Genomic DNA, 27,225 nt, shown 5'->3' on the forward strand with positions numbered 1-27,225 from the left:
ATAGTACATATCTGATTATATAAAAGAATGTCATACAAAAAAGAGTTATAGCAATACGTCACAGATTCACTTGCAAATTATTTACATATTTCTTAATATTTTATCGCTACAATTACAATAGTAAACTTTCGCAAATCGCAAATTGAAATCAAATGAGAATAAACTTTGCGGTGAATCTTTTAGAAAGAATAAGAATGCGAATGAATCGTATTATGGCTCTGCAAAGAAGAAATAAAAGAGACGAAGAAAAAGTGGAAAAGAAGGAAAGGAAAGTTTCGTATAGTCCGGTGCTTGCTGGATTCATCAGTAAGATTTCTTAGTTAGCTCGTGCCTTAGATACGGGAACGATGGGAGTATTCCCGGGTCAGAGGATGTATTTGTAAGAATTGGATGGTTAGACGAGGACTTGTGCGAAAATTGTTCTGCCGTGATCCCTCTGCTCGCCACTATGGGAGGGTCACCATAATATAAAATGAATTTCATTCGAATCTTTTGTACAGAAGTGCAATACGCGAGAGAGAACTATATTGACGAAAAAATTTCGCCAATGTTTAGGAAATATCACTTCTCTTTGTTATCGAAGATGTCAAATATGAGGTACGGTACTGTTGTCAAAGAATAATTTATGACATTATCGTTTAACGTATACAACACACGCAAACGTTCAGGGTAAATATTATGGATATTTATGTATAAACATATAGATGTTGCTTATAGGGTTGATCCTAAACATCAAACAATGGAAAACGTTCGAGGACCTTATGAACCTTCAAGATGAGAAAATGCTCTTAGAGAGGATCATTACGATATTGTAATTACAGCTAATTGAATTACTACGAAATTATAGTATAATGTAAACAAATTACAATGTAATTTAAATTAGCACACTTTCCACCAATTAGAAACATCAACATCCACACCTACGTACAACCTTTCGTCAATAACAAAATAAACAAATTGGCGCAAAACAAATGAGTTTCTCCGAATGTAACATAAGTGGTTTAAATCGTTTTTTGATACGTCCAATAGTTAACGAGTTAAAGTTAGATTATAGTTCTTATTTACCTATAATATATACTTTTCATATATAATATAAATTTTCTTTTCCTTCGTACGAATGTGTGCGCTGTGCTATTAAAACCCAACAATTAATAATACTCCATTCACCTATGACAGCTGGCGGTTGTCGTCTGGTGTCACGTAGTCGTGACTTTACTCTGCTATCTGTCGTCGAACCGCATTACTCGTATGTGGCGCTATTTCCATAACTCATTTTAGGTAAATTCAAACAGTTCGCTGCTTCCCGAACGTAATAACTAAGATCAGCTGATTTTCATTTCACGAAACATTTTATAATTGTAAAATATATGCTGTCTCGATAATACTGTTTCCCTATACAACATCTCATAATGACGAGGAGATATACGCAGATCTATTGTCGGACATAGATAATTATAACTATAGTAACTTTGATATTAAGTATCGTTAAGTAACAGTGATAATAAATCGTCGGACAGTGGAAGTGATATCATAGAAAGACGATTTCGAAATGTGCAGAGATGAGTAATTAGTGATTCTGACGATGATGGTGTGTGTAGTTTTTGATGAGTTCGACGGTGATGAAAGTGAATGGTCGCAAAATGATTCCAATCCCGTTTTCCATGACTGCATGGAACAATCTGGAATACAAACACTATGTGAACATTTAGATGTAAGATCGAGCGTAGAATTATTTATTGAAGAGGAAGTGCTAAACTTACTTGCAAGAGAAACAAATCGATATTATCATCAACAAAGCAATCATAATGAAAAGAAAAAGGATAAGGCTTGGACTGATACCGATGTCGTAGAAATGAAGAAATTTTTGGGATTAATTATCATAATGGGATTTGTAAAAAAATCAGAAAAAGATGAATATTGGTCTACAAACCCGGTACTGTGCACAGCTATTTTCGGAAATACGATGACCAAAAATAGATTTCACGAAATATGGAAGTATTGTCATTTTAGCGACAACGAACACGTTTACTGATACATTACCAGTATAAATCAATAGGTACAATTTGAAGAGTGACGGTATTTTAGTCTGCTGTGTATCAGCTTTTCCTTCAGTTTTCGAGTCGTTTAGATTTTTCATTTTTAATTCAGCTTGACACGAAAAGTGCCATAAATGATTCGACCAACAATTTCAGTCTTCGTATTCCTGCTAGTTTGTCTGCCTGTAAAGATCATTTCGTTTAAAATCTGACCGTAAAATCTCACTGCATATATCTGTATATACCTACCGTATTGAGGGATCTTATTGCGTTCCTATTGGAGAATTTTAAAAATCTCTGTATTATGATAGTCTCGTTTGATTGTTGTAACGGTTCAAAAATTCTGCAGCGAAAGTTGTTAGTAAAATATTAAATATAAATAAGGATGTATTGTTCAGCAACAACCCTTCAGAGTTCTTAGGTTTAGATTTTGTTTTGTGCGGAGTCCTGCAAGTTCGATTCCTTTCAGTCGTCTTAATGGATTAGTTTTGTGATCTGAGTCGGTTGATTTGGCTTGTTTTGTAGTCCGAGTTTATGTGCTACCGCACGTTTTCTTGCATATTGGTACACCCATTTCGTATTAAGGTGTATGTGCAGATCATCATTTCTGACGTACGAACGGGCTGTTGACGATATCCTTACTGCAAACGATCCGTCTTCCGTAAGTCTTAGTGCATATGAGGACCTTAATGTTTAGATCTTCAGACAAACAGACACAAAATTTGACCAGCGGAGAAGTCTAATATGCAACTGTTAATACATAATATGATAAATGATCAGTCAGTTCTTGGGACTGAACAAACAGCGTTAATAAAATTTATTACATTAGACGAAAGGGAATTTTGATTAATATTAAATATCAGAATGTATCGTATAAAACAAATAGCACAAATACCTTCTCTGATGAAACAAAGTTTGATTTACTAGAAAATAAGGAAAAATATTTTATCAGAAATATTATAAAAGATTGTTTATTCGTGAAAAAGTCTAATCTACAATCACTCGCTTGCAATATATGACATTGTTTAATTTGTTTCTACGTCGCCTTTAATATTAGATAATAAGATGTATGTGGATCCATCAAACAAAAATCTATTTAAAATGACACTGATAATTAAATAAATTGAGTCGTGGTCATGGACACCTGTAATGATTCGAGGATTTGAGGAAACTATGAAATCAATGGTTCATGAACGGTTGTACGTATACCATCTCCGATAATCAGTATTACCATACGTATCAGAAATTTCAATATTCAATGAAGATCAATATTGAACGAATATCCCAGAATAATTTGTGAATTGCTAACAAATTTTATCCTTACTTGTGACTTTCTGTTCGATACACGTGCTTTTTTTTATATGTTAGAAATTTGTCACGATAAGTTTACTCCGTCAAGATTCTGGAATAAGTGCCGTGTAATCCAAGTCCGCTTAACAAAAAGCGTTAAGTGCCTTCTCCGCTACGTGGCCAGATCCTTTAGACAAAGTTTCTATTCTTTGACAACGCAACGTTGGATCGGTCACCATCGGTAAACTATCTCGCGCTATGACTAAACAGTCATATCATCGACATCGCATAGCTCTGTAAGTCGCAGAGCTATCAACTTTTCGAACATTCGCTCAAGCATTCTGCCTTACTAGAGGATTAGAGGTCCTTACTGGAAAGCTCGGCCCAATTATAAGTTGTGAACAAGACTAAATAGCGGTGGACTATCTGCCATTATATCATCACGACGATACATTGCCGGTAACATGGCCAACCTAGCATGTTTCTCGCTCTTGGCAACCATGCTTACCCAAATATTATTTGCGTTTGGACACAGCATTCTTTTACGATACTAAACACATACCTTCTTAATCGTTGCCTCTCAAACCAATACTACATAGTTTCTAGGCGTTTCAACGTACTCCGCTAACGTTAACCGATTTCGAACAGAATTTCATGCACAAAAATACTCCGTTGCTGGTACCGCCAAATACTTCCAAGTGCCTCGAATCGTGACAGGCAACTGCCACAACTTCGCATACTGCTTATGCTCTGCCGCCAGACACCTCCAGGACAGTATCTCTAGGAGTCGTAGCTTTTATTCATACATGCAAATGCATGCACGCAAGAGGCAAAACTATATATTAATATAAGTAAAAAATATGAACATGCGAAATATGAATATATGGATATACCGTCCTGTATACCTTCAAGTTATGGATGACTAAAGAAACCGTTCAGAGTGTTTCTCAGAGAAACTGTTCTTTCTGCAAAAGAATTTCTTAACATTACTCTGGCAAACCGATGGATAGATGAATGACGTGATGAATCCACTGAATTTTTGATTTTGGGATCATTTAAACTTTATTGTGTATTTAACGCGAGCAAACAACGTATACGATCTGTAAGAAAAAGTGCAAAATAGAGTTGAAGTTGTTCGAAGAATACCTGATACTTTTGAGCCAGTACGGAAGTCAATGTTAAGGCGTGCAGCAGCTTGTTGAACCACGAGGCAAACTGTTTGTGCGTTTTCGTTAAACGTAATACACAACTCGAGTAAGTACCAGGTATGTAAGTATGAAACCGGAATTTTTCTATAGAAAATACACGTTTATTGTATGAAAATGATTAAAAATATTTTATTCGAAGTATTGCCCATCGTTGGCTATACATTTTTCCCACCTGTCTGGCAATCGGTGGATGTCACGCCAAAAATACTGTCGCTCTTTGGAGGCAAACCGGTCATCGAGCCATTTTCGTACATTTTCGTAAGAAGCGAAGCGCTGGTCAGAAAGTGCGTGCCCCATCGATGCAAATTAAATAGTAATCGGACGGAGCCAAGTTTGGTGAGTAAGCCGCGTGCGAAAGTATTTCCCAACTGAACGCTTCGATCGTTTCCTTGACCGGTTTTGCTGTATGCGATGGTGCATTATCACGAAGCAAAATTACTTTGTGTTGCCTTTTTTGATATTCTGATCGTTTTTCACGCAAAGCTTGATTCAAATCGATCATTTGTTGTCGGTAGCGTTCAGTATTAACGGTTTCGCCAGGTTTTAACAGCTCATAATAGATCACACCCTTCTGATCCACGTTCTTCGTTCCTCGCGTCAAAATTGCCACTTTTGAATTTTTTAAACTACTCAAAGCACTGTGATTTACCAAGAGTATGCTCACCGTAAGCTTCGACAAGCATTCGATGCAGCAGTTTTCTTCAAATGGTAATAGAAAATGCTGTCCGCAAATCGTAGTTTCCAGGCACAAAATTCGACATGTTCAACGGTATTACAAACTATGCTATTGTATGAAGCTTGTATTGTTCTGAGTCGAAAATGTTTGCGAGATGTCAACAAAGACTTTTGGCATCAATGACGCAATTTAGTGATAACTACATTATCAGCTAAGGCCATCTATAGGTAAATTCCGGTTTCATACTTACAGACCTGATATATAGTTAAAGTATTTAGAACGTTTTTGTTTTCACTAGCCGAATATGTACGTATGCAAAATCTATATATGCAAAATAAAAATTATATTTAGAAAATCTTCTAATGGCAAAATAAATTTCTATCTAGGTTCCATAAATGTAATGTATGTATTCCCTGCAAAAATATGTATTTGCATAAAGATACACCGTCTAATATATATAGAGATATTTCTGACAAAAAAATTGTATTGCTTATAATTCTAAAAATAAGGTTCAATCGTCAATTTTATATATCTTCCCTATAAATAATAAGATGCATTGAACAACGCATAAAGAAAATTCAACGCAGCGATTGCATTTAAAAAACGTAGCTGACCTTTATATTTTTCACGTGTCCACCTGTAAAGAAACTATCAACATCAAACAACGTCTTCCTAGACGACATTTAACGCTAGTTTAAAAAGTTTTTTAACACAGTATGTAATTTTGCAATAATTCAAAATCATGAAGTTGGATGTTCTTACTTTTACTATATTGTCTCTCGATATATAATTATGATATATATGATATATATCATACACGATATACTTATTTTATTGCTTACTATGTGTTCCTTTGTAATCAGTACCTCGCATACAATACCGATACATATGACGCAGAAGCTTTCAAAATCTAAAAAATTAAACAATAAAAGTGATAATAAAAGTGATGATTTTTTAAATCATATAATATGCCAATATTAAATTGTGAGATGAAAAGCTTCCGCCTTCCGTCTTATTGACACATAAATACATATGTAATTTCATCTTGACATCATGAAACATTATTGAAAAATAATTCAAACGAAATTAATTAAAAAGTTTTTAACAAATACATATAAATAGCTGTTCTTCGCTCTATCAAAAGTTTCGTTAAAAAAATATGCAAGAACTACATCGTGGAATCTTATTATTATTATTATTGTAAATTCTTCTACCACGACATACGTTTATTATCATTCGATTAAAATTTTTCGAAACACCTATTAGAAAGAACATTTTTATTATATTGTAACAAAGATCAAGCTTACACTCGCAAAACCGAACATAGACAAATCCATAAATTTCCCAGCAGTAATTGTCAAACGTCTTTGTGATCTTATCATAAGAAGAATCACGACACGTCTGTTTCTAGGTTCTAATAAATACCAAGAAGAACCGTAAGCTGAAGTGCTAATTGACAGGCTCTAGAATAAAATAATAAACATTTATACGTATCTCTTTTTATAATTAATAATTACTGTATACATTTTGTAAGACGTCGTGTATGCATATATTTTAATTACATACTAACTTTGCTACTGAGATATTCCCCAGCATAGGAAAAAACAAATGCTTCCAACATAATAGCAATATAAAATAATACAATTTTCACAACTATTCCTACATCCCCGTGTGAATTAATCGCCTACAATACGATATAAAGAATAGTATAAATTATAATTGTAATAGTAAGCATAAATCAATACGAAAAAAAATTACATGTAAAATATAAATAAAATTATAATTTAAATAAAAACAATTAATGAAAAATAATGTTTGTAAATATTACTTACGACTATTATTAGGAATCCTATACCGCACATGACTACTGTATTACATAATAATTGCAGCAAAGCAATATACGAGAATAAACTTTCTATATATTCCGAATTAAGAATAATCCGATAATGACGATTGATTAAAGATTTAATGACATTTCGCAACGATCCATGTTTTTCATCTTTGATAGAAATATTTTCTAGAGCTTCGTGTAAGATTTCTATTTGTCCACCGATATGAAATATCTAAATAATACTTATTACAATATAATACACATATAATATTTCAGCAAATTTTAGCAACATAATTTTACAAAATAATGTATCTACTATATTATAAAACTTATGTACTTCCTTCGTTCATTTGTTACTCTTTCAAAATATCGTTTATTATTTTACATTAGAATACCAAAACAAATTAAAAATGAAGAAGATTTGTTGTCTAAGGTTTAATTTTTTAGAAAATATCTTGCGACAATTTTGAAAATTAGTATAAACTTAATTGCGTATCGATTGCACAGGTCTTACAATTCCTATATACTTTTAACAACAAACCAATATCTTTTTTTGTCATCTTCCATTTATCACCAGTTTACATTTTTTCTTTCATATTTATTACAGATACGCTCTTCTATAATGCGGTATATCTTAAAAATCATCACAAAGCATATCGCTAAATCTTAACTGATTGTACTTGATTTAGCCAATATTTGCATAAAAATATTATATGTACGTCACGCGTAAAAAATAGAAATTACTTTTTTATTTGCTAATTCAACGTCTAAAGAAAACAATAAAAACTTGCTTTTCATATGAAAACTGGGAGATCCGAACTCAGAAATATACCAGGGATTTTAGCAAATTAAACGTACAAAACTTCAAACAAAGCAGCATGTTTACTTCACACACGTAGCTTTGTTTCTAAAAAAGCTTTCTAAAAAAGGCCGAGCTTTATTTTCGAGTATTAAACAATTTCACAAAATCAATAAGTGCAACGACGTACAAATACTTTTTGTACTCGCTGTATGTACGACAGATTGTTAATAAACTGTGAAACGAACGTGTTTTCGATCACTATATCAAAACACACTTACCAATGTAATTATCAAAGCATTTAATATAGCCATGCCAATTCCAACAGCTAACAGTTGGAGGAATTGTACAAGAAATACATATTGATACGCAGGACTTTCATAATATGCAAACGGAAGGTCCATTTTCATTAATAACTGTCGGGACGTTATATTGAAATCGTCTTGATCTTGACGGATAAATTGCAGAAACACACCGGCATACATAAAAACGGAAATAATATATACGCCAAAAATTGAATACGAGCAACGGTATGCAAGTTCAGCTTTGTTCATCATAACATCTACATTAGCTTTATCAGCGGAAGAGTTGATCCAATCGTAATACATTCCCACCAACATATTTTTAAATATTCTGAAAAATATTATAAGACATGTAGCGCATAGACTGATAAGACAAAATTTTAGTGATAATTTCCCAATTAATTTCCCAATTAATTTAGACCGTTCATTTTTATACGTTAAAGGTTTGCAGGAAATTTAAAAGTACAAAATTACACAGAATATACATAATACGAGACTATGTAAAATATCCAAGGTACAGTCCTTTCTACAATACAATACTTGGTAGATACAATGCTTGGTAGAAGAATTTTTTACAAAAATATAAATTTCCGTAAAAGTCCACAATCAACTTATGTTTCCTGCGCTAAATTGTAAGCGCGTATGAAAGGAATTGATATTTACCCGCGTTTAATCCAAAAGCTAATTAATTTAAATAACAGTAGAGTATAAGGCAAACTAGTGCTCGCACTTTCTATTACGTCTGCCAAGTTTCCAGAACTAACGTTCTTCATTATATACCGATACTGAAATACTTGCGCAGGCATTATGATAGCTACCCAAATGCATCGGGCAATAATTTCATACGATGTACCTGGCCAAATTCCAGTCAATCGTAAACCAATTACTACTGGACGACTGATGCTTTTACTAGGTATCATTTTAAGCGAACTGACCGACAAGTTTGCCTTTAGAAACGATTAATTATTCGGTCTTTCTTACTTCTGTATGATACAATGGAAAGTATTTGCGCTAAACTGTTTATGCATAGACGACTGAACACTGTATGTTGACAAAATTTGCTAGACATCTCTAATGTTACTTCTTGCGCATTGGCTATATGTCTATAAAGTATTCATGGGAAACGAGGAACACAGATAAGTATAACCGATGTTGCGACTCGTACGAGTACAGGCCATAAATATATGATTACAGGAAGAGGAAAAGTTTATCCAATTTTCTTTCAACATCCAACATTTTCTGCTAAACCACAGGACATCGAAAGTTCGTAGCGGGAAAGTTCATTTCACGATTGTCCGAAGAATACGAAGGAAGAGAAGATTTATGAAAAAAGAGATTCGATAAAGAAACGACAATATCCATATAATATTCATATTAAAATGAGAAAAAAAAAGATAGAAAATATGAATAAAAATATACTCGTTTCAATAGTGGTGGACAGGCATATCAAACAATTTTATACAACTCTATTGTATTATAAGATGAAGATAAATTAGTTTTTCAATAGAGGTAAGATATATTCAATATACATATAAATACACTTATACCACTGTGTGATATATATTTACAGCATATCAGATATTTCATACACGAGCGATTCTACACAAGTACGAATTATTTGGCACTGATTTTGTCCACATAATCTTTCATTTAATTTATGAATTGTGAAAAAACCTTAGGTATGGAAGATGATATTGCTGGTATTGTTATAAACGCGATCAGAAAAATAAATAAAAGTATGTGATTTTATCGGCGTCTTTTCAACCAACAAACTGTCTTTAAAAATTTTTGCTTTAAAAACAGACGCTCCCTCGCACATTTTATCACAAAGTGTTAAAAGATAATTATTTTTCTCAGAGGTTAATTACAAAACTTAAATCAACACAATGGTAATTTCTAATCATTTAAAATAGAAACAAGCTAATCCTACCAACTCAAACTACCGATCTTCATACACTTGAAAAAATAAATGAAAATAGAAAGGAAAAGTTAAAAAACGTTCACGCCCTCTACCACGTCATAAAAAGTACAATGTTAGCTATACGGAAATTCGTTGTTTACGAACTTACACCTATCCCCGTTGACTCGTCGCAATTTTATAGATACATATTACGCATTCAGCGAAATTAGTAAATACGTGTATTTTATATACCGTGTTAAATGATGTTGTTGTGTTTCTGTTGCAAAGTGTTGTAATGGTTCGTGAATCCTGTACAGGCAATTGTTAATAAAAAATTCATTGCCACTGCGGGAAAAAGATGTGACGTTGTTGCAAAGATCTCTCTTCGAAAGGTTCTAATGCATAATATGACCTTAATGTTCAGATTTCTAGGCAAACGGTCACAGCATTTAATCAGCCGGAAGAGTAATATGTAACTGTAAGTATATAATATGAGAAATGATATAACAAGTAGTTCAGTTCTTAAAACTGAACAAACGGTGTTAACAAAATATAATAAATGAAAAATTGCATCGTAGCGTAATGAGATAAATTTGAAAACGAAATAAATGATACATATTTTAGGCATATTATAACATAAATAACAATTGCAAATAATAAAATTATTGATGTCAGGAGATAAATTTAATTTGCCTTTTTTAATTCAATTTTTATTAATATTTATTCTATATAAACTATTTATTTTTCATTATCAATACAACAATGATATTCCTTTTCTGTTTGTAATTCTTTGTATAATAATCCAGTTAACAATAGCTAGTATTAAGTCGATTGTATACTTGACACGATAATTCCACATCGAAGTTACCATTTGTATTTTTCAGTATAATGCCAGAAGTACCGACATATATGACGCTGAAACCTTCATAATCTATAAATGTAAAACACAAAATAATGCCATAAAAGTGTGTCCGTTGAATAGCGATAATTTTGACAAGGCAAAAGCATAATTTTCCGTCGAAAATCAAACAGACAGTAACGTGAAAAAGCTTCCGACTTGATAGAATTTTATTTTTGCGCAAAAGCAAAGACTAAAGGAATTCCGACTAATAGTAAATATAAAAACGCATCGTATAAAGGAAATGGTACAAGAAACCTATTACCAATACGATACGTATTAAAACTAATAATATCTTTTCTGATGAAACGAAATATGATCTAACTGAAAATAATGAAAAACTATATTTTGTGCTTAATTGGTATCAGGGATATCGTAATTAATTATTTTAAAGCATAGCTTTTGCAGGTGCCACATACTCCTATTCTCGCGCCTGTCGCAAGCCACTTGTTTTGCCATAAGAACATTCCATGTACTGTCTTGTTTTCAATATACATATAACAAAGTTAAATTATAAAGAGCTATGCGTTTCGAATTACTCTGATAGCCGAAACGAACGCCACGTATTATGTATTACGAAGGCAAAAGCTAATATACTTATTGCAAAAACTTGCAACATCTTCGAAAATTACGAGAGAAACACATATGGTATAGGTTTCGATTTGGCAAATATACGATTATAAGCAAATATATTACCTATATAAAATAATAAGTAATATTACCCCTTGTATCGATTACAGTGCCTAGAAAAAGTATTGGCTCACGCCTTTATTTTACAATAAAACAGACTCCAATCGGGTACTGTAAATTTCATTTTCATACTATTCAATTTTTGTATTCACGTGATAGTACTGCTAAATGATACGAAACTTCATTGGATTTTCAATAATGAACTAGTATGTGAATGCTGTAATAAATATAGTGGTGTGCTCAATACAATTTATACCCATTATAATTTACATGCGCGTGACTTACCCTAAGATTCCTAAAAATTCCTTTAACCATTGCTTTTACAAGTAGTTTTTACACGCCAGTTAAAATATATGTGATCTAAATGGATAGAGAACAAATAACTCACGCCTGTGAAGCTTTCCAGGGAAAGGTTTGAGAATTTTCCGAAAGTCAATGTGAAACCTCTTTGAGACCTTAATATAACAGGTATCAGAAGTCGGCTCTTGTTTGGACGTAAATCGTACCAAAGCATATTGTACGCTGTGTCGCCGATTAATTGGCTCTAATTACGAAACAAATATTTTAAAAGAAAAATATTAAATACTCTCTTTTAATTATCTTTACACGTTGAAGCGACATGTCAATACGAAATACATATGTCTTTTAGTACTATTTAACATAGAGAACTAGTGTATTCTTATAGAAATTTGAACGACTCAACTCAAGGAAACGAAGAAAGAATAATAAACATTTCAAAGTCAAAGAGATATTGGCACAGTTGCGATTGTAATATATTTTTTACGGTTTCTCACTTTGTGTACCTTAAGCGCAATTCACTTTTACAATTTGGCACAAATGTAAACAGATTTGTTTGAATGAATCTCCTTTGTTTGAGAATAGAGAAAATCTATTTTAACAAGATATAATTAGCCTTAAGGGGATTTATCTCTTCTTCATTTCCTTCTTGCTTACGAACGTTCAACTTTACCTTAAACATACTTCTCTCGTGCACTACTGTTTCCACTTAAACACCTTGCTCTAAATATGAATTATATATATTTACAAATGCAATAAAATAAAATTAATAAAAATTATGGATGATTTATAAGAAGAAATAATTAAATAATTGGTATCGATTGCCCTTGCAGCCATTTTGTTCCCAACACAATTATTCATCAAAAATATTATGTCTTTTTTCAGTACAGTATATTCGATATAGTGCGAATAAAAAACAAAAAGATATTGTATGCAACAACCTTAATGCGAAGATATTCTCCAGAGAAACAATATATGAAAACTTCTAAGCAAATAACTATATAAAATACAACAGATTTGATGAGTATAGCAATAGCAAGTCCATTTTCATCGTTTACAGCCTGTAATATTCATTTCGTACATGACGCAGTAAAAAAGCAATGTAACGTATGCGTATATCGAATAGTCATTACTTACAAGTACAATGAGGAATCCTTCGCAGCAAGTATTAACTGTATTTGACACAAGTTGACTAAGAGCTATATACGTAAAAAGTTTTTCAATTTTTTCTGCAAAAGCAATGATTTCTTGATATCTACTAATAAAAAATTTTAACTTGTTTTCATTTGCGGGAAAAGCATATGTTAGATTCTGGCACATTATGTCGATTTGACACCCTACGTGCACTATCTGAAAATAATAATTTCAATAAGACTATTAACGATAACTTCAGTAGAGCCATAAAATTTCATGCGACAAAACTTTTGTTTAGTACGGTAATCGTGTTAAAAATAAATATTTTTCCATGATATACACTTTGAACAAACAATATATCTGTAACTGCTCAACAGCAACGTGAAATTTATACTCACCATCATGAAAAGCAGGGCAGTGAACGTTCCGAACGCAAGGGCCGCTGAGAAATGAATAATAAATTGTGTAGTAACCACAAGTTCGTAATTCGGGGATTCACTCGTCTCGAATGGTAAATCCATTTTCAAAAGAAGCTCTCGAGACATTGAATCGTTCGTTCCTTGAAATGCAATAGCGCCGACAAGATAAGAAGCCGCAGACAACATATACGAGGACATGATCATGCTAGTTACATAAAAGGAGAACACCCCGGTTTTTGTTATCAGATTATTTATATCCATATTAGCATATTTCTGGCAGTCCTCTTCCATAGTAGATAAAATATCGCAAAACAAGCTGTGAAGTATTGATACATGTAATAAACATTAAATTGTATCAAATAAACATTATAATATAGGAATTTTATTCGAGAGTTATCTCTGATTTTGGCAGTAAGGTAGTGTCGTGGGATGGTTTTATACGTAAAAATAAATTCTTGTACGTTGCATTCTTAAATTCAAAACTCGGATTAATTCATGACAAAACAACATAAACTCATAAAAATGCTCAACACTACAAAATAATTTTCATTTTAAATTCCTCATTTGAACTTTGAATTTGCAAAATTGCGTTGAACGGATAATATGCGACAATATATATCCAAAGTACTGCAACAACAGTAGTGAAAGAAATCTCTATTTAATTTCTACACTTTTACCTGTATTTATAAAGCATTAAAGTGTTGAAGAAAAATATTATCCTTGTATTATGTAAAAATTATGTACGGTTGCAAGATTGATAGCTGAAAACTATCCGAAGCCGAAAGACAAGGATTAAATAACATTAAAAAAATACTTGTATTCATAAAAATATAAATTTCCGTGCGAGATCATTGTGTACATCTTTAAAATCTCATCATATTAAAAACCATAATGCTAGACAAGTCAATATTTAAAGCACAAGATATACGGAAGATATGACACATGTACGGGCAGAATTTCTATTCATGAATCTTCATTCAATGAAAACAGAGTAACTTACCCATAATTCGTCCAAGTAACAAATAGTTTGATAAACACTAAACTGAAAGGCACGGTGATGCTCAAATTTTCTGCTATGTTCATAAGAGTATCGGTGTTATAATGTATAACGATATACTTGTATTGATAAATCTGAAGTGTAATTATCGCTATCACCCAACATAACTTATGTATGAATTGAAATGGTGTTCCAGGCCAGACACCACAAAAATGAAGGCCAAATTTGACAGACGGACTAATCGTGTTTAATATCATTTCACATAAAATTAACTATATCCCCTTGCTGAAACTATTTTAGGGTTCTTTCTTATATACAAAGACTTGACACGTAATTACCACACGCATGCATCACTATCACCGTTAATAAATTTACAACGGGGCAGTGATTGCAGCAGCCTTACTTACATGCAGTCTCACGATAAACTGAACGTTCCGTGAAAATCATGCAGAAACATACGCAAATTATCCACGAGTGACAGCCATTTGTTTCGGATTCCCAGGGTCCGCATGAATATTGCAAATAATATCACAACGATTGCAGGCTTGCTGGTAGAAGAACTAGGGGATAGAAGAAGGGAATGTTGCTCAAAATATAATTCCAACTTTGTTGCAACTACTGGTTTCTACGGAAAAGTGTAGAAGCAAATGCGCGACATGCAACTGCATATTAAATTAGACTTCTTATAACTTGAAGAAAATGCAAAAGTTTGGTATAGAAAACTAATACTGGAAAGTGTAATATTATATTCTATGTTAGAAAGGGCGACTGAAAAGCTGATCTTCGAGAGGGAGATCTGATATAGATACAGATAAAGTTCGATAAACGTTCACAGGTAGCCAAAAAGGTGGACGAAGGTAATAATAATTCCTTGATAAAGTGAACTGCAATATTCACGAAACTTCAGAATAAAGCACGATGCACCAATAAAGATATTGAAACCCGAAAAATCACTAATATGTCATCTAATTATTGTGATAACTTACAATGTAGCTGATGTTTCAATAATGCGATTTAACCAATTTATATTAATATTAAATTTGTAGAATCTTGTCATAATAGTCGTGACATATGTAGAATTTCTTAACGCCTTGTACTATTAACGAATATTTGTTGTTATAAGGTTTAGTTATACAATAACTAAATTTTGTTGCCTTACATGATATAGCATTTATTTAAATAATACATTGTTATTTATAAATTTGCAATCATAATCCAGTCCATTTATATATTTAATTATATACACCATTATATATGAATATAAATATATATATATATATATATATATATATATATACTATATACTCATTTTATTCCTTATGACGTACTCCTATGTAATCAGTACATCGCATACAATACCGATACATATGATGCAGAAGCTTTCAAAATCTAAAAAGTTAAAAGAATACAAGTGATTACGAGTGATACAGTATACCGAATATGCGTACTGTGTGTGTATTTTTGAAATCATATAATACGTCAATATCAAGTTGTGACATCGAAAGCTTTCGCCCTTTCTTTGTTAATACATAATCTGTAATTACATAAGCAATTTGATATTGACATTATCAAACATATTTCAAACGAAATCAATAAAAGTTTTTGACAAGTACATATAAAAATGCTGCCCTTCGTTTTATTACGCGGTCTGTTAACGAATACGCAACAACAATTTCGTGTTATTCTAGTATTGCTATGTATCAAAGCAGTCTTCTACCACGGCATGCGGTTATTTTTATTCAATTAAAAGCTTTTGGATCATTTATTAGAAAAAACATTTTAATTACGAAGAACTATGCGACATACAGAACTCTAGATATCTTCGAAGATATGCTTCCTAGCAACGAAATGTTTTATTTACAAAAGGTGGTTATTTACGAAATATTAAAATGATCTTGAATTTACTGAATAACTATCTTTGAAAGTATTAAATTTTATCTATTCTGAGTCTCACAATTAATGAACGTTGTTCTCTAATCTTATTATTAAGCGTGCAGATCAATTCATGGGCCTTACAAATTCATCTGTTACTTCATCTTAAATTCAAATATTTGACCAACTTTGTAAGTTACTCCGACAGAGCGAAATAACTAATTTCGATAATCATATCGTATAATTAATAGTTACTGTACACATTCTGTAAGACGTCGTGCACGCGTATATTTAACCGCCTATAATAATATAAAAAATAGTATAAATTATAGATATAATCATAATTATACACTAATATAAAAAAATTAAATGTGTTTAATTAAGAGCAATGCAAAAATAATATTCTAATGTCATGGAAAAACAACATTTGTAAATATTACTTACAACTATTATTAAGAAACCTATACAACATATGACGATTGTATTACATAATAATTGCATCAAAGCAATATACGAGAATAATTTTTCGATATATTCCGAATTAAGGATAATCCGGTAATGATGATCAGTTGAAGATTTAATGACATTTCGTAATGATCCATGTTTTTCATCTTTGATAGAAATATTTTCTAGAGCTTCAGGTAACATTTCTATTTATCCGCCAATATGAGGTTTCTAAATAATATTTCGCATAATATAATACACATATAGTATTTCACCGATGTTCGGCAACATAGCTTTGTAAAAAACGTTCTACGTCCTAAGTATTTCCCATTTGGAGATGCGTAAATATATTTAAGAACTGTTCTATTCTCATTTATGTCCAATGATATCTTATTTTTACAGTCATGTCATTTTTCGTTCAATTAATTGTTACTTTTTCAAAATATTACTTACTATCTTATATCGAATTATTTAAAAAATAAATCGAAAGCGTAGAAAAATATGTAGGAAAAGATAAGATTTTTGTCTATGGCTGAATTTCCAAGACAGCCTGTTTTGAAAATTTCGAATGTTTGCCTATACATACATTTAGTTGCGTATCGACTTCATGAAACTTACAGTTACTATACACTTTTACCATTTTTCACAGTGACCTCTCGTAATGATCAGAATAATTTTTAAAGGAGTCAACATATTTTAGAGATACACACGATATCAACGATAAATTACTTTACAAAAGAATCCTTAGATTATTGTCTTTTATTTATCATCACTTTACATTCATTCCTTCGTAATAGTTATAAATACGTTGTCCTATTAAACAATATCTCTTTAAACGCATCGTCATAAATATTTACAAATGAAAATTATCAGATACGTGGTATACTATATGTTGAATAAGTACACCTTAACATTATATACGCTATTTATTTATCACTACTAATACAACAATGATATTTTTTTTCTGCTTGTAATTCTTTGTATAATAATCCAGTTAACAATAGCTAGTGTTAAATCAATTGTACACTTGACACGATAATTCCACATCGAAGTTAACATTTGTATCTTTCAGTATAATGCCAGAAGTACCGACATATATGACGCTGAAACCTTCATAATCTATAAATATAAAACACAAAATAATGCCATAAAAGTATGTCCCTTGAATAGCGATAATTTTGACAAAGCAAAAGCATAATTTTCCGTCGAAAATCAAGCAGACAGTAACGTGAAAAAGCTTCCGGCTTGATAGAATTTTATTTTTGCGCAAAAGCAAAGACTAAAGGAATTCCGACTAATAGTAAATATAAAAACGCATCGTATAAAGGAAATGGTACAAGAAACCTATTACCAATACGATACGTATTAAAACTAATAATACCTTTTCTGATGAAACGAAATATGATCTAACTGAAAATAATGAAAAACTATATTTTGTGCTTAATTGGTATCAGGGATATCGTAATTAATTATTTTAAAGCATAGCTTTTGCAGGTGCCACATACTCCTATTCTCGCGCCTGTCGCAAGCCACTTGTTTTGCCATAAGAACATTCCATGTACTGTCTTGTTTTCAATATACATATAACAAAGTTAAATTATAAAGAGCTATGAGTTTCGAATTACTCTGATAGCCGAAACGAACGCCACGTATTATGTATTACGAAGGCAAAATAGAATATACTTATTGCAAAAAAATTGCAACATCTTCGAAAATTACGAGAGAAACTCATATGGTATAGGTTTCGATTTGGCAAATATACGATTATAGGCAAATATATTACCTATATAAAATAATAAGTAATATTACTCCTTGTATCGATTACAGTGCCTAGAAAAAAGTATTGGCTCACGCCCTTATTTTACAATAAAACAGGTTCCAATCGGGTACTGTAAATTTCATTTTCATACTATTCAATTTTTGTATTCACGTGATAGTACTGCTAAATGATACGAAACTTCATTGGATTTTCAATAATGAACTAGTATGTGAATGCTGTAATAAATATAGTGGTGTGCTCAATACATTTTATACCCATTATAATTTACATGCGCGTGACTTACCCTAAGATTCCTCAAAATTCCTTCAACCATTGCTTTTACAAGTAGTTTTTACCTGCCAGTTAAAATATAGGTGATCTAAATGGATAGAGAACAAATAACTCACGCCTGTGAAGCTTTCCAGGGAAAGGTTTGAGAATTTTCCGAAAGTCAATGTGAAACCTCTTTGAGACCTTAATATAACAGGTATCAGAAGTCGGCTCTTGTTTGGACGTAAATCGTACCAAAGCATATTGTACGCTGTGTCGCCGATTAATTGGCTCTAATTACGAAACAAATATTTTAAAAGAAAAGTATTAAAAACTCTCTTTTAATTATCTTTACACGTTGAAGCGACATGTCAATACGAAATACATATGTCTTTTAGTACTATTTAACATAGAGAACTAGTGTATTCTTATAGAAATTTGAACGACTCAACTCAAGGAAACGAAGAAAGAATAATAAACATTTCAAAGTCAAAGAGATATTGGCACAGTTGCGATTGTAATATATTTTTTACGGTTTCTCACTTTGTGTACCTTAAGCGCAATTCACTTTTACAATTTGGCACAAATGTAAACAGATTTGTTTGAATGAATCTCCTTTGTTTGAGAATAGAGAAAATCTATTTTAACAAGATATAATTAGCCTTAAGGGGATTTATCTCTTCTTCATTTCCTTCTTGCTTACGAACGTTCAACTTTACCTTAAACATACTTCTCTCGTGCACTACTGTTTCCACTTAAACACCTTGCTCTAAATATGAATTATATATATTTACAAATGCAATAAAATAAAATTAATAAAAATTATGGATGATTTATAAGAAGAAATAATTAAATAATTGGTATCGATTGCCCTTGCAGCCATTTTGTTCCCAACACAATTATTCATCAAAAATATTATGTGTTCTTTCAGTACAGTATATCCGATATAGTGCGAATAAAAAGCAAAAAGATATTATATGCAACAACCTTAATGCGAAGATATTCCCCAGCGAAACAATATATGAAAACTTCTGAGCAAATAACTATATAAAATAAAACACATTTGATCAGTACAACAAGTCCACTCTGATCATTTACAGCCTGTAATATTCATTTCGTACACAACGCAGTGAAAAAGTAAAGTATCGTATGCGCATATCGAATAGTCATTACTTACAAGTACAATGAGGAATCCTTCGCAGCAAGTACTAACTGTATTTGATACAAGTTGGCTAAGAGCTATATACGTAAAAAGTTTTTCAATTTTTTCTGCAAAAGCAATGATTTCTTGATATCTACTAATAAAAAATTTTAACTTGTTTTCATTTGCGGGAAAAGCATATGTTAGATTCTGGCACATTATGTCGATTTGACACCCTACGTGCACTATCTGAAAATAATAATTTCAATAAGACTATTAACGATAACTTCAGTAGAGCCATAAAATTTCATGCGACAAAACTTTTGTTTAGTACGGTAATCGTGTTAAAAATAAATATTTTTCCATGATTTACATTTTGAACAAAGAATACATCTGTAACTACTCAACAGGAACGTAAAATTTATACTCGCCGTCATGAAAAGCAGGGCAGTGAACGTTGCGAACGCAAAAGCCGCTGAGATATGAATAATAAATTGTGTAGTAACCACAAGTTCGTAATTCGGGGATTCACTCGTCTCGAATGGTAAATCCATTTTCAAAAGAAGCTCTCGAGACATTGAATCGTTCGTTCCTTGAAATGCAATAGTGCCGCCAAGATAATAAATCGTAGTCGCCAGATACGAGGACATGATCATGCTAGTTACATAAAAGGAGAACACCCCGGTTTTTGTTATCAGATTATTTATATCCATATTAGCATATTTCTGGCAGTCCTCTTCCATAGTAGATAAAATATCGCAAAACAAGCTGTGAAGTATTGATACATGTAATAAACATTAAATTGTATCAAATAAACATTATCATATAGGAATTTTATTCGAGAGTTATCTCTGATTTTGGCAGTAAGGTAGTGTCGTGGGATGGTTTTATACGTAAAAATAAATTCTTGTACGTTGCATTCTTAAATTCAAAACTCGGATTAATTCATGACAAAACAACATAAACTCATAAAAATGCTCAACACTACAAAATAATTTTCATTTTAAATTCCTCATTTGAACTTTGAATTTGCAAAATTGCGTTGAACGGATAATATGCGACAATATATATCCAAAGTACTGCAACAACAGTAGTGAAAGAAATCTCTATTTAATTTCTACACTTTTACCTGTATTTATAAAGCATTAAAGTGTTGAAGAAAAATATTATCCTTGTATTATGTAAAAATTATGTACGGTTGCAAGATTGATAGCTGAAAACTATCCGAAGCCGAAAGACAAGGATTAAATAAAATTAAAAAAATACTTGTATTCATAAAAATATAAATTTCCGTGCGAGATCATTGTGTACATCTTTAAAATCTCATCATATTAAAAACCATAATGCTAGACAAGTCAATATTTAAAGCACAAGATATACGGAAGATATGACACATGTACGGGCAGAATTTCTATTCATGAATCTTCATTCAATGAAAACAGAGTAACTTACCCATAATTCGTCCAAGTAATGAAAAATTTGATAAGCACTAAACTGAAAGGCACAGTGATGCTCAAATTTTCTGCTATGTTCATAAGAGTATCGGTGTTATAATGTATAACGATATACTTGTATTGATAAATCTGAAGCGTAATTATCGCTATCACCCAACATAACTTATGTATGAATTGAAATGGTGTTCCAGGCCAGACACCACAAAAATGAAGGCCAAATTTGACAGACGGACTAATCGTGTTTAATATCATTTCACATAAAATTAACTATATCCCCTTGCTGAAACTATTTTAGGGTTCTTTCTTATATACAAAGACTTGACACGTAATTACCACACGCATGCATCACTATCACCGTTAATAAATTTACAACGGGGCAGTGATTGCAGCAGCCTTACTTACATGCAGTCTCACGATAAACTGAACGTTCCGTGAAAATCATGCAGAAACATACGCAAATTATCCACGAGTGACAGCCATTTGTTTCGGATTCCCAGGGCCTGCATGAATATTGCAAATAATATCACAACGATTGCAGGCTTGCTGGTAGTAGAACTAGGGGATAGGAGAAGGGAATGTTGCTCAAAATATAATTCCAACTTTGTTGCAACTACTGGTTTCTACGGAAAAGTGTAGAAGCAAATGCGCGACATGCAACTGCATATTAAATTAGACTTCTTATAACTTGAAGAAAATGCAAAAGTTTGATATAGAAAACTAATACTGGAAAGTGTAATATTATATTCTATGTTAGAAAGGGCGACTGAAAAGCTGATCTTCGAGAGGGAGATCTGACAGATAAAGTTCGATAAACGTTCACAGGTAGCCAAAAAGGTGGACGAAGGTAATAATAATTCCTTGATAAAGTGAACTGCAATATTCACGAAACTTCAGAATAAAGCACGATGCACCAATAAAGATATTGAAACCCAAAAAATCACTAATATGTCATCTAATTATTGTGATAACTTACAATGTAGCTGATGTTTCAATAATGCGATTTAACCAATTTATATTAATATTAAATTTGTAGAATCTTGTCATAATAGTCGTGACATATGTAGAATTTCTTAACGCCTTGTACAATTAACGAATATTTGTTGTTATAAGGTTTAGTTATACAATAACTAAATTTTGTTGCCTTACATGATATAGCATTTATTTAAATAATACATTGTTATTTATAAATTTGCAATCATATTCCAGTCCATTTATATATTTAATTATATATACCATTGTATATGAATATATATATATATATATATATAGAAATATATACTATATACTCATTTTATTCCTTATGACGTACTCCTATGTAATCAGTACATCGCATACAATACCGATACATATGATGCAGAAGCTTTCAAAATCTAAAAAGTTAAAAGAATACAAGTGATTACGAGTGATACAGTATACCGAATATGCGTACTGTGTGTGTATTTTTGAAATCATATAATACGTCAATATCAAGTTGTGACATCGAAAGCTTTCGCCCTTTCTTTGTTAATACATAATCTGTAATTACATAAGCAATTTGATATTGACATTATCAAACATATTTCAAACGAAATCAATAAAAGTTTTTGACAAGTATATATAAAAATGCTGCCCTTCGTTTTATTACGCGGTTTGTTAAAGAATCCGCAACAACAATTTCGTGTTATCCTATTTATCAAAGCAATCTTCTACCACGACATACGTTTATTTTTATTCAATGGAAATTTTTTTTTAAAACGTGCATTAGAAGAAACATTTTTTTACTAAAAACTATGCAACAAACGGAACTCTAGATATCTTCGAAGATATGCTTCCTAGCAACGAAATGTTTTATTTACAAAAGGTGGTTATTTACGAAATATTAAAATGATCTTGAATTTACTGAATAACTATCTTTGAAAGTATTAAATTTTGTCTATTCCGGAATTAATGAACGTTGTTCTTTAGTCTTATTACTAAGCGTGCAGATCAATTCATGGGCCTTACAAATTCATCTGTTACTTCATCTTAAATTCAAATATTTCATCCGCTTTATAAGTTACTCCAACCCGACGAAATGACTAATTTCGAGCATCATCAATAACAAGTGATGCATCCGAGTGACGATATCAACAATTGAACTCGACGAGTGATAGTACTGCACGATAACGCGAGTCACAACGGCCGACTAAAGCAAGCAACTAAGAGTATCAATGAAAATCTCCGTAACGCTGCGTTATTTGTCAGATTATAATCTGTTTACTACGATATCAACTGGCAGATGCGGCAGTTAATATATTGCAAAACCGTCACCTTTTACAAAAAGCGGTTGGCCAATTGTTCGAGAAATAGGATTTTTTCTAAATAAACAACAAATCCAGGAAAAAAGGTCGTAAATCGCGTAATTTACGCGCTTATCGTTATCGATATGTTAGATTGTTACAGTTCTAATGAAATTTGACAACCTTTTGTATAATATATACATACATAGAAAATTTCTGGGCCTATTCGCATACTTTCGTGAGTCACTGTATTCGTCATGACACCATGCCTTTAAAAACATTTTTACTATATTGTAACAAAAATCAAGCTTACAGTTGCAAAGCCGATCATAGACAAATCCATAAATTTCCCAGCAGTAATGGTTAAACTTCTTTGTGATCTTATCATAAGAAGAATCACGACACGTCTGTTTCTAGGTTCTAATAAGTACCAAGAAGAGCCGTAAGCTGAACTGCTAACTGACAGGCTCTAGAATAAAATGATAAAGATTTATACGTATCTTTTTGTATAATTAATAGTTACTGTATACATTCGATAAAACGTCGTGTATGCATATATTTTAATTAAATACTAACTTTACTACTAAGATATTCCCCAGCGTAGGAAAAAATAAATGCTTCCAACGTAATGGCGATATAAAATAACAAAATTTTCATAAGTATTTTTATGTCACCGTATGAATTAACCGCCTACAATAATATAAAAAATAGTATAAATTATAGATATAATCATAATTATACACTAATATAAAAAAATTAAATGTGTTTAATTAAGATCAATGGAAAAATAATATTTTAATGTCATGGAAAAACAACATTTGCAAATATTACTTACAACTATTATTAAGAAACCTATACAACATATGACGATTGTATTACATAATAATTGCATCAAAGCAATATACGAGAATAATTTTTCGATATATTCCGAATTAAGGATAATCCGGTAATGATGATCAGTTAAAGATTTAATGACATTTCGTAATGATCCATGTTTTTCATCTTTGATAGAAATATTTTCTAGAGCTTCGTGTAACATTTCTATTTGTCCGCCAATATGAAGTATCTAAATAATATTTCGCATAATATAATACGCGTATAGTATTTCACCGATGTTCGGCAACATAGCTTTGTAAAAAAACGTTCTACGTCGTAGCACCTAAGTATTCCCCATTCGTAGGTACGTAAATGGAGGTGTTCAAAAACTTTTTTATACTTTTTTTTTATGTTCAATGATATCTTATTTTTACAGTCATGTAATTTTCCATTCAATTATTTGTTACTTTTTCAAAATATTACTTACTATCTTATATCGAATTAATCGAAAAAATAAATCGAAAGAGTAGAAAAAAATGTAGGAAATAATAAGATTTTTGTCTATGGCTGAATTTCCAAGACAGCCTGTTTTGACTATTTCGAATGTTTGCCCATACATACACTTAGTTGCGTATCGACTTCGTCAATCTTACAGTTACTATACACTTTTACCATCTTTCATAGTGACCTCTCGTAATGATCAGAATAATTGTTAAATTTATTAAATTATTAGATAAGTGGTACACTGTATGTTAAATAGGTACACCTTAACACAAAGTTGTATTTAGGGTTAAACACGAACTGAAAACTCTTGTAAAGCGCATAGTAGGCATTATTTTTTTAATTGGCTATAATATTATTTGTTTTTAATTAATAGCACAGTGTGTACAAAAGGTATTCAAAGGGTAGCTTTATTTTTCGACCAGACGATTTTTTATTAGATTCTACATTTCATATCCATATAGTATCAAATCTTTGTAATTATATGAAAGTACTACCAAATAATATGAAATTTATCATAGTCGGATCTAATTAACTACTATAGTATATAATAATATATAAATATACTATAATATAGAAATGCAATAATAATCGTAGCGATGCACAAATACTTTTTGTATCCACTGTCTGTGTGCAGCAGTTTGTTGATAAAATGTGAAATAAATGTATTTTTGATTACTACGTTAAAACATACTGACCAATGTAATTATCAAAGCATCTAACATAGCAATGCTAATTCCAGTAGCTAATAGTTGAAGAAATTGTACAACAAATACATATTCATACATTGGACTTTCATAATATGCAAACGGAAGGTCCATTTTTATTAACAATTGTCGAGATGTTATATTAAATCCGTCATCTTGATCCTGACGACTGAATTCCAGGAACATACCGCCGTATATACAAACGGCACTAGCGTATACGCCAATAATTAAGTTTGAACAACGGTATGCAAGTTCAGCTTTGTTTATCATTACATGGACGTTAAGTTTGGCAGTAGAAGTGTCGATCCAATCGCGAGACATTCCTATCAATATGTTTTTAAATATTCTGAAAAATATTGTTATACATGCAGCACATAAATTGTTAAGAACAAATCTTAAAAGCAATTTTCCACTTAATTTCTTTTTAAACTCATCAAGTGCAAATGCGATAAGTGAAAATAGAATGTGCATAATGCAAAAGTATATAAAATATCCAAAGTATAGTGCTTTCTATAAAACTTAGTAGGTAGAAGAAATTTTCTTTTTGCAAGTTTTTACTTTTTTAGATATACTGTCAAAAATATGAACTTGCATAAAAACCAGCAGTCTGCTTATTATGTTTGACATAGTGAACCGTAAATATGTAAAAAAGGAATGAACATTTACCCGCGTTTAATCCAAAAGCTAATTATTTTAAAGAACAGTAGACTATAAGGCAAAGTAGTGCTCACACTGTCTACTATGTCTGCCAAGTTTCCAGAATTAATATGCTTTATTATATACCGATACTGAAATACTTGCGCAGACATCATGTTAGCTACCCAAATGCATCGGACAATAATTTCATAAGATGAACCTGGCCAAATTCCAATCAATCGTAGGCCAATTACTACTGGGCGACTGATACTTCTACTAAGTATCATTTTAAACGAACTGACTTTGCTTTTAGAAATTATTAATGTTTGTTATTCAGTGCTTATTTCTGCATGATAGGATGAAAAGTATTCGCGTTAAAACCGTTTGTGCATAGACGACTGAACACTGTATGCTGAAAATATTTGCCAGACGTCTCAGATGTTACTTCTTGCGCATTGGCCGTGTGTCCATAAAGTATTCATGGCAAACAAAGAATACAGATAAGTATAACCAAAGTTGCAACTTGTAGAGTTGGAAGCCATAAATATATGATTAAAAGAAAAGAAAAAGTTTGCCCAATTTTTTTTTTTCAATGTCCAACATTTTCTGCTAAAACACAGAATATTGGAAATTTGTAGTAAGAAAATTCATTTCACGTTTGTCTGAGGAATACGAAGGAACGGAAGATTTATACAAAAAGGAATTCGATAAAGCAGAAAGAACGATAAGAAGGTAGAATTTTAACATTCAAATAAGACAAAGAGAAAAATATATTCGTTTCAATAGTGATAGGCAGACATATGAAACAATTTTATACAAAACTATTGTATCATAAGGAAAGGCTAAGTTTATTTTGAAGAATAGCTTCTTACCAGTTAAATATGTTCAAT

At 31.5% G+C, this 27,225-nt stretch overlaps 3 protein-coding genes and 1 long non-coding RNA gene across 8 annotated transcripts; all 4 read right to left on the minus strand.

Moving 5' to 3' along the window:
* Positions 1–175: 175 nt before the first annotated feature.
* On the minus strand, positions 176–2,416 carry LOC126928760 (uncharacterized). Its single transcript, XR_007716939.1, has 3 exons — positions 2,286–2,416; positions 2,041–2,219; positions 176–1,679 (listed from the first exon to the last, which is right to left on the minus strand). It is a non-coding gene; the product is annotated as an uncharacterized LOC126928760 (long non-coding RNA).
* A 1,043-nt stretch (positions 2,417–3,459) lies between these two features.
* Positions 3,460–9,558, minus strand: LOC126928758 (odorant receptor 4-like). Its single transcript, XM_050744459.1, has 6 exons — positions 8,806–9,558; positions 8,122–8,473; positions 7,043–7,273; positions 6,781–6,894; positions 6,518–6,673; positions 3,460–6,120 (listed from the first exon to the last, which is right to left on the minus strand). Exons 1-6 carry the CDS (start codon positions 9,060–9,062, stop codon positions 6,070–6,072), a joined length of 1,161 nt encoding a protein of 386 aa, XP_050600416.1. The 5' UTR covers positions 9,063–9,558; the 3' UTR covers positions 3,460–6,069.
* A 544-nt stretch (positions 9,559–10,102) lies between these two features.
* Positions 10,103–22,369, minus strand: LOC126927813 (uncharacterized). The gene is made up of 14 exons (XM_050743818.1): positions 21,416–22,369; positions 20,395–20,731; positions 20,000–20,212; positions 19,810–19,923; positions 18,960–19,115; positions 17,874–17,912; positions 17,734–17,797; positions 16,731–16,999; positions 14,481–14,749; positions 13,460–13,796; positions 13,065–13,277; positions 12,869–12,988; positions 12,019–12,174; positions 10,103–10,973 (listed from the first exon to the last, which is right to left on the minus strand). The coding sequence occupies exons 1-14, from the start codon at positions 21,667–21,669 to the stop codon at positions 10,923–10,925; spliced, it is 2,592 nt and encodes an 863-aa protein (XP_050599775.1). The 5' UTR covers positions 21,670–22,369; the 3' UTR covers positions 10,103–10,922.
* On the minus strand, positions 15,782–26,684 carry LOC126928757 (odorant receptor 22c-like). Of its 5 annotated transcripts, none has more exons than XR_007716938.1 (6): positions 26,366–26,645; positions 25,691–26,045; positions 24,511–24,741; positions 24,252–24,365; positions 23,881–24,144; positions 15,782–15,866 (listed from the first exon to the last, which is right to left on the minus strand). XR_007716938.1 is itself a non-coding variant. In XM_050744458.1 (6 exons), exons 2-6 carry the CDS (start codon positions 26,018–26,020, stop codon positions 22,737–22,739), a joined length of 882 nt encoding a protein of 293 aa, XP_050600415.1. In that variant the 5' UTR covers positions 26,021–26,045; positions 26,556–26,684; the 3' UTR covers positions 22,475–22,736. The 5 variants fall into 5 exon arrangements, 3 of the variants coding, with proteins under 3 accessions (XP_050600415.1, XP_050600412.1, XP_050600414.1); XR_007716937.1 differs by lacking the exon at positions 15,782–15,866 and adding an exon at positions 22,475–22,787; XM_050744458.1 differs by lacking the exon at positions 15,782–15,866 and adding an exon at positions 22,475–22,787 and having other exon boundaries at positions 23,989–24,144; positions 26,556–26,684.
* Positions 26,685–27,225: the final 541 nt, after the last annotated feature.

Source organism: Bombus affinis, chromosome 2 (genome assembly GCF_024516045.1).
Source record: "Bombus affinis isolate iyBomAffi1 chromosome 2, iyBomAffi1.2, whole genome shotgun sequence".
Lineage (NCBI taxonomy): Eukaryota > Metazoa > Arthropoda > Insecta > Hymenoptera > Apidae > Bombus > Bombus affinis.

Bases quoted from the DNA above. Each gene is read 5' to 3' on its own strand.
- LOC126928758 (XM_050744459.1), bottom strand. From the start codon at position 9,062: ATGATACCTAGTAAAAGCATCAGTCGTCCAGTAGTAATTGGTTTACGA. The intron at 6,895-7,042 runs GTAAGTAATATT...ATCGTATTGTAG, and splicing joins TAGGATTCCTAATAATAGTC to GCGATTAATTCACACGGGGA. The intron at 6,121-6,517 runs GTAAGCTTGATC...TTAATTTTTTAG, and splicing joins CTATGTTCGGTTTTGCGAGT to ATTTTGAAAGCTTCTGCGTC.
- LOC126927813 (XM_050743818.1), bottom strand. From the start codon at position 21,669: ATGATATTAAACACGATTAGTCCGTCTGTCAAATTTGGCCTTCATTTT. The intron at 17,913-18,959 runs GTGAGTTATTTG...TTATATTTATAG, and splicing joins CCCTGGAAAGCTTCACAGGC to ATTATGAAGGTTTCAGCGTC. The intron at 17,798-17,873 runs GCATTATACTGA...ATTTAACACTAG, and splicing joins CATATATGTCGGTACTTCTG to CTATTGTTAACTGGATTATT.
- LOC126928757 (XM_050744455.1), bottom strand. From the start codon at position 26,622: ATGATACTTAGTAGAAGTATCAGTCGCCCAGTAGTAATTGGCCTACGA. The intron at 26,046-26,365 runs GTAAATGTTCAT...AATATTTTTCAG, and splicing joins AGCTTTTGGATTAAACGCGG to AATATTTAAAAACATATTGA. The intron at 24,145-24,251 runs GTTAGTATTTAA...ATTTTATTCTAG, and splicing joins GGGAATATCTTAGTAGTAAA to AGCCTGTCAGTTAGCAGTTC.